Source organism: Apteryx rowi, unplaced genomic scaffold (assembly GCF_003343035.1).
Source record: "Apteryx rowi isolate R43461 unplaced genomic scaffold, aptRow1 scaffold_9, whole genome shotgun sequence".
Lineage (NCBI taxonomy): Eukaryota > Metazoa > Chordata > Aves > Apterygiformes > Apterygidae > Apteryx > Apteryx rowi.
This window is the reverse complement of record NW_020451204.1, coordinates 7164998-7172215: the sequence shown is the minus strand read 5'-3', so window position 1 is coordinate 7172215 and position 7218 is coordinate 7164998. Positions and strand designations below refer to the sequence as shown.

Genomic DNA, 7218 nt, shown 5'->3' with positions numbered 1-7218 from the left:
AGATCACATGAAGGGGCTGCGGGCGCCCGCCCTGAAGAGGAGGCTGCAGTGCAGGTACCGGCGGCTCGTGTCCGGGGGGCGGCGGGGCAGGTGGCCCCCAGGGGCTCCCTCGAGCCTCGGGCTCCTTGTCGCTGCTCGTTATCGCGAATGCTGCGGCGATGCGAGGCGGCCGGGCTGGCGGCGGCGGCCTCCCCGCTGCGCCTGCCCCTCTCCGCGCCCGCCGGGCCGGAGCCGGCCTTCCTCGGGCTTCCCCGCCGCCTCTGCGCGGGCCCTCCGCGCTGGGCACCGTTTGGCCAATCGCGCGGGGCATCAGCCGCGGAGCCCCTGCGTCGCGTCGGCCTCCTGGCTGCTGCACGCCGTAGCTGAGGGCCCGTAACGGCTTTGCCGTCGGCTGAAGGTGGGTGCGAAGCCACACGCTGCCCGGGGGCAGGGCCGGACTCGGCATCGCCGTTCCCCTTAAATTCAGCGCAGCGGAGTGCAGAGCTCTGATCTGCAGCTGGCCGTAGCCTCGCTGGCCTTTTCCTGTCTCCGAGAGGAGCGGCCCTTGTTCGCAAGTACGCGCTTGAAGCCCCGGGGTGAAACAGCAGCCAGCTCGCCCAGCTTCAAACATCCTGTTGCTTTCACCGCTTCAAAAAAGCCAAACCAGTGAGGTTTTTCCTCAGTTGCAGCTGAAAACCCTCAGCATCTTCTGTCGCAGAAAATGGTTTGCCAGGGTTCCTGCCTAGAAAACTTGACACTGGAAACCAGGAAGGGCTGCGTCACACGGGATGGGCAGTAGGTACTTGAGCAACGAGCAACGCCGATGACAACGACCCACGTGCTCGTGAGCCCTGACCGCTCCACAGGGATGGGGAGTGCCCAGTGCTTTACTCATTGCGTGGGGGAGGACTTAAACTTTCTTGGCCTTTGAAACAGGTGTCTACGTGCTGATGTCTACTGGGACTGGTCCATGGGATGATCCCGCTCGTGAAACCATGAGTTCTCAGGAAGGGTGTCAGTTGGTATGGGCCAAAAGCACCCTTGGGAATGGTCTACCAACTCAACATACAGAAAACTGAGTGCCTAGGTGTTTTCCTAGGCCCTGTTTAATTTACTAGAGTAGATGTTGGATTTTCTCAAATGTGAGCAGGGAATATCTGTTTGCTCATCTGACCTCCTTGCACACTGTGCAAAGGCTGGAGCTTCATAGTTAGCTGTCAGCAGAGCATCTGCTCACCCAAACATGTGCTCCAGGGAGAACAAGCACACCTGAAGGGCAGAAAAATGAGCAAAGATGTATGTGCACATGATGACCTATTGCATACTTATATTTATTTCTGTACAAAAATTTACATGCATGGGTACACATAGGTAAGTCTTTGGATCTACTGTGCTGAAGAAAAGCCTGCAGATGATGGAATAACTCACCTTGACCTCCAAGACTTCAGGTTGAGGCAAAAAGATTCCTGCAGGTTTCTTCCGATGAGAGAGGGGTCTGGAGTACCTGTACTGATTGTTCCCTGCTCCTGATTGCTCTTTGCCTCTACTCTAAAAAATACTCATCTGTTTTCTTGTCTTCTCACAGCTTGAAAGTTAACTTATACTGCTCACCAGTAACTAAGGAATTGCTGTTGACCAGCTCAAAATACAAATTTTGGGAGAATCGCATTGTAAGTTTTTTATTTATTTATTTATTTATTTTATTAAAACTTCCCAAATCGTGGTTCTAGAGAGGAGGAAACCTTCCCCTCCTCAGAAACGTTTAAATGTTGTTGCTGGTATTGACATGGTGTTTCAGGGGTTAAATTCAGACAATAGTATGTCTTCCCTTGCTGTGTGCTATGTGAGATTGGTTTACTCGTTTACCATCTAGTCTTACTTTTCCTTCTACAAAATGAATCCTCCTCTCAACCTGAGCTTTACATGTCCTATATATGTATAACTCTGGCCTGATTCATTTCTATTGCTCCTTCATTTCCTTACCTTGCTCATATCTTTTTGCTCCTGTCGTTATTTCACTTCTTCTTTGCTTCATTTAAAGTCTTGTATTACTTGGGGAGTATAATCTTCCAGTAATATTATTTCCCTTGTGCTTTTTGGAAAATGGATTATCTCTAACATGAAAATGTTTTGGTGATGTGAAATTATTAAAGAACCTAATTCCTCTACTTGATTTCCACTGCTTGGAGCCAAATTTCAAGTGATCAGTGGTCATATTGTATAGGTGTGACTTGTGGCTGGTTATCTCCTCCCCTTTGCAGTTGCAGATTTGACATTGAGTGTGATTCCTTTCACATCTTGAGTATGTACGTATATCATCAGATGATGTAAGGGTTTTTTTGCATCCCCAATCAAGGACAGGAGAAGGCCTTAAATCCTTCTAGCCAAATGGAAGCTCAAGAAGGACTTTTGGCAAGTGGAAACTTGTTTTCTTTGGGGAATTATGCCCTGGAGTCTTCTTAAAGAGGTTGTAATGGTGGGTCTTAAGCTCCATGTCCAAAGAAAGTCATATGAGGGGGACCTGGGAGGTGCTTACACACACAGTAAGTCTGGGTAGGAAGAAAGAAGAGTAGGGCACTTGTTCGTACGAGGTCCTAGTTTAATTGTGAAGCCAGATGAGGAGGAAGGTAACTGGCTGCATATGAAGCCTTTGGAGACTGAAAGATTTCATGATTTAGGGGAATTAATGTGATCCTGGGCTCCGTAAAAAGGACTCTCAGTAATCTTTAGGAATGTGTTATGCTCCTAGGGAGCATAAAGGGTGGAATTTCTTTTTCTTTTTTTCTTTTTTGAAGCTTGTGTCTGTTTGCTTTCAGTATCTTTTAAAACTGACCTAGAAGAAGAGGCCCCTTGAGAGGGTATGTGTTCAAGCTAGTAGGAGTTTGTATGAGCAGTAAAGGGAAGGTAGGCAGTGTTAGTCCTGGAGTTCCTGTTTGAGAGACGGGGAGAGATCTGGGAAGAGACCCTGAAGTTTCTCAAGGTACTGTCTAAGATGTAGGCACACTTAAGAGCACGTTGAGCACATGGAATTAAGATCAGCCTCGTGAGTTCATTCAGCTTCCAAACAAAAATGCAGATAATAAAACTAGTATTGATGTTTTAAGGAAAAAAAAAAAAAAAGGACTCTTGGTTTGAATTCTTTTTGACATGTGTATCTGTTTTGGAGCGAGGAAGGAATTTGATAGCTGTCTGACTGATGTGGTTTCTGGCAGAGATGCCAAATGTTACAGGCTTGTGCGTGTACCAGCTGAAAGGAGTGCTTAGAGCTGCCCAGAAATCTGGGACGTGGTGTCTTGTGAATCCATCTAATGCAGTAAAACCCCAAATGCCAAGCAGACTGCTCAGATGAGAAGCTAGAGGTTACAGCTAGAAGGGTGATGACAGGAGTCTTTCCTTCCATTTTGGCTTTTTTTTGGCAGGAAAATTGCATATAAATATTGGCTGAAACAAAAAGAAAAGTGAGGAGGATGGGAGAGGAGCCTGCTGAGCAGCATTAACCTTGCAGAGGGCCACAAAGCATCTATGTTCAAGGTCTCTGGATTTTAGTAGAGGATGAAGCAAAACAGGGGATTAATCACTGTCCATAGCTTTTCTACAAAAAAAAAAAAAAAAAAAACAGAAATTTCTGCTACATGTGACTCGTCATTAACAGAAGCAGAAGCCACAAGCTTGCAGCAGTAATTGGGAACAGTGAGGGGAAGTTGTGCTGTAGCAGCGCAGAGACCTGTTCTAGCAAATCCATTGGTGTGCTCTGGGAACAGGATATCTTAGGCTTTGCACTCTTCCAAAAATAAGGTATGTGACCCAGCCAGAGAAAGCCAACCTTGAGCTGTGTTAAGGTCCAGCACTTGCCTTTTTTTAGGCACACACACCTTAATTAAGGTTTTTCCATTTCATTTTTAGACATCAACTTTTTTTCAATGGAAATGCATAACTTACTACAGGGAAATGGGCTTAATTTTTCAGGCTTAGCATTAGCCACAGTGGGTGCTAAAGATGTTTACGTAGTGAATATATAGCCATAAATATGAAACAAAATGTTCAGTACATCTTGTGATACGTTTATTCATTTTGTTACAGGTTACATTGGAAGTTGAAACTCCCACTCAGATTTCTTTAGTAGATGAAACATCTGGTGAGGTAATCATTTACAAACAATATTCATGTATTTTTAATGGACAGTAATAGTGTTTAAAAAGAGCAAGGGAAACAGAACTTAAATATGTTTCCCCCTTCTTTTCTCCAGTGTGTGTGGCCACAGGAATTCCTTGTCTTCCTCACTCCATTCTTCTTATGATCACAGTATTTTTTTTTGACACTTTTTTTCTGCTGTATTAGTGATCTTGAACTTATCTATTTCTCCTGTGATTTTTCACCTTGTATTGCCTGGCTTATCTTAACAAGCTTTAAGTGCAAGACTTTGTCCTGTAGAGCATCTCCAGGCAAAATGCATTCCAAGATTTTTCTGTGATGCTTTTTCACCCAGGAAACGGGGAAATAGGAGTGTCTTCTGGCTGAATGGCATTTGTGGGCACTAGACAATATTCAAGTCAGCTCTCCTGGGATGACAGGATGGTCGCTGATCTTCAGCAGTTGCTGGAATGTGAAGAGATCATCTCTTCCCTCCAGAAGCAATGCTAAATGCCACAGGAGGCTGTGGGGAGTAATGCATTGCTCTGATTATATCAGTGAAAGTACTAGCAGTGCTCATTACAGTGTGAAAATAATGCTAACTCATCTCTTCCAGAAAGAAGATGTAGAGGTGACACTTCTACCAGCTGGTCACTGCCCAGGATCAGTCATGTATGTCCTTTCAACGCTCCATATATCTCTGCTGGGAAATCTGTCCTATAATGTTCTCGATAAGTACAGTTTTTTCTAACTAGAAAAAGCTAGTGAATTTAAAGTTCGTTCTTAGAAGTGTGGTAGCATCCTCCAGCTTTGGTCAGTGTTGGAAAACCACTGTGCTATCTGGGATCTTTCCAAACTGAAGTTATTTGCTACCCTGGTGGGGCAGATTACCATTCCCTATACCTTTATGTACAGCTGCAGTCAAGAAAGTTGCTACTCAAAAATGACCTGCAAACCTGTGGTCAAAAGCAAACTCTCCCATTCTTAAGTAGGACATTAAAAAGAAGTTGTCCAGCTTCATGGTACAGATGCCTGTTAGACTCCCTTGGCTGCAATAGCCGGGCTGCCCTTGCAGAACCAGTGAGGTTTTTATGTGTAGGCTGGTCAGAGTTGAAGATAGGTCACATCCCAGACATACTGAGTCTGAATCATTGCGTTTTTCTGAAATTACCCTAGGACAAAATGGAGCCCAGTATTTCTCCTGCCATGCGCTTTCTCTGAAATCTGCTGTTCACATAGACTTCTCTAAGTGAAGTGACAGACTCGCACCTGGCAGTTGATGTTTTACATTGTTGAGTTTGACTAGAGCATTTCTGTTTGTAGGTTTTTGTTTCAAGGTGAAAATGGCACTGTGCTGTATACAGGGGATTTCAGGCTTGCAAAAGGAGAAGCAGCCAGAATGGAGCTTTTGCATTCAGGGACCAGGTATCGGAAAAATATCTACATTTTAATTCAGATGATTGTGGTGAGACTTCGGCTGTTGATGGGATTTAGAAAGAATCGGAAAGATCAATTTAAAAAGATCAAGCAGGCATGGAGAATTTGGGAATAATGTCCTCTTCTTCCTCATTTTTCATTGTGGACTAAATAAATTTGCAGTTAAGGTGATACTGCAGTTACAAGCCCCTTTTGACTTGCCCTGTGTAGATAAAAAGGAAGAATTCTCTCCTTTTGAAGAGAGAAGAAGGGGTATAGCTTAGTGCTGTGATGCACTGCTTGCTCTGACATTATATTTCTCTCTTTCAGAGTAAGAGATATCCAGAGTGTGTATTTGGACACCACTTTTTGTGATCCCAAATTTTATCATATACCAAGCAGGGTAAGTCTAAATCAGCTGTGAGACGAAATCTCCTAAAGCCATTGATAAATAACCAACCTTTTGAGAGGTAAATCTTGCATGCAATGCCGTTTTACATTACTGAATCCCAGCGCTTCAGAAATATCTTCAACAACAAATTCACAATGCTTTCTAATCCTTTTAGGAGGAGTGTTTAAAAGGGATCTTAGAGTTAGTGCGAAGCTGGACCACACTGAGTCGCTATCATGTTGTGTGGCTGAATTGCAAAGCTGCCTATGGATATGAATATTTATTCACAAACCTCAGTGAGGAACTTGGAATCAAGGTAACGCTTCTGTAATTGCTGCTTTAAAACAGACCCTGAATAATGATTGTATCCAGTCACTGAGCTGGAAATGCCTGTTCAGAAGACTGTTGTATGTGAAAGGTGTGCACACTTTTATTAACTGTTCTTAAAAAGCTACAGTTGGGCTCAAGAATGAGTTAACTAGTTGGTTTCAGTCCCTGTCAGCTACTGGAACATCTGGGTTCTGCAGGCAGAAGTTAATTGATCCCCATTTTTCAAGCTCAGTGTTTATCTCTCTCCCTTATGTCTTGGGAGCCATGAGAAAAGTCTTCTCACTTGCAAGTGACGCTAATAGTTAGCAGATAACTTTTGACTGTGTTTGATTCTTCATCCTTCTGTAGCATAGGAGGTATGTTCTGCTTGTTACAAATATCAAAGACACCTTTGGCTAACACTTCTATTTGGGCATTATTAGTGGGTAGTAATTGTTTAAATGTTTGCCAGTATTTGTTGAGGGCAAAACCACATCTCTGTAGTTACTCTAGCTGCAGTTTGGCAAACACATTAAGCTAATTAAGAATAAACATTGCCTTTTTCTAGGTGCATGTGAACAAACTTGACATGTTCAAAAATATGCCAGAAATCCTCTACCATGTTACTACAGATCGAAACACTCAAATTCATGCCTGCCGACATCCTCGGGTGGGTATTGTTTTGCAGAGCCTCTGCTATGACAGACTGGTTGCAGATGCTAATATTTCGGTGCTGTTGTTCCTAAAGCCCCTCTCTGCTCAAGGAGACTTGGGCCAAATGGTGGCTTAATGCAAAAGAGAGTGAGAATTTTTGTGGGCTAAAGTTTAAAAAAAAAAAAAAAAGGAGCAAAGAATGAAGTCCTCATTTTGTTTGGACCCTGTGTGACCACTACTCTTCTGCACTCCGTAAGGGCAATTTCTAAGCTGCCAACCTCTGTAGCAGGACAAGAGTACAGGCCTTTGTGCTATGATACCAGGGTGCTTGTACAGAG

The 7218-nt window shown here is 43.9% G+C and overlaps 1 protein-coding gene across 2 annotated transcripts in view; it reads left to right on the top strand.

Annotated features, from left to right (window-relative positions):
- Positions 1-7218, top strand: part of DCLRE1C (DNA cross-link repair 1C) — a 13690-nt gene that overhangs the window by 233 nt on the left and 6239 nt on the right. The window contains exons 2-9 of one of the 2 annotated variants that reach the window (XM_026091300.1): positions 1-54; positions 1565-1649; positions 4060-4119; positions 4727-4782; positions 5434-5535; positions 5857-5929; positions 6093-6233; positions 6795-6896. The exon at positions 1-54 is cut by the window's left edge and continues 5 nt beyond it. In XM_026091300.1, the coding sequence (XP_025947085.1) occupies positions 1-54; positions 1565-1649; positions 4060-4119; positions 4727-4782; positions 5434-5535; positions 5857-5929; positions 6093-6233; positions 6795-6896 (673 nt within the window). Of the gene's footprint in view, positions 55-360; positions 1351-1564; positions 1650-4059; positions 4120-4726; positions 4783-5433; positions 5536-5856; positions 5930-6092; positions 6234-6794; positions 6897-7218 lie in introns of those variants that run through there. The other variant, XM_026091299.1, reaches the window with a different exon arrangement.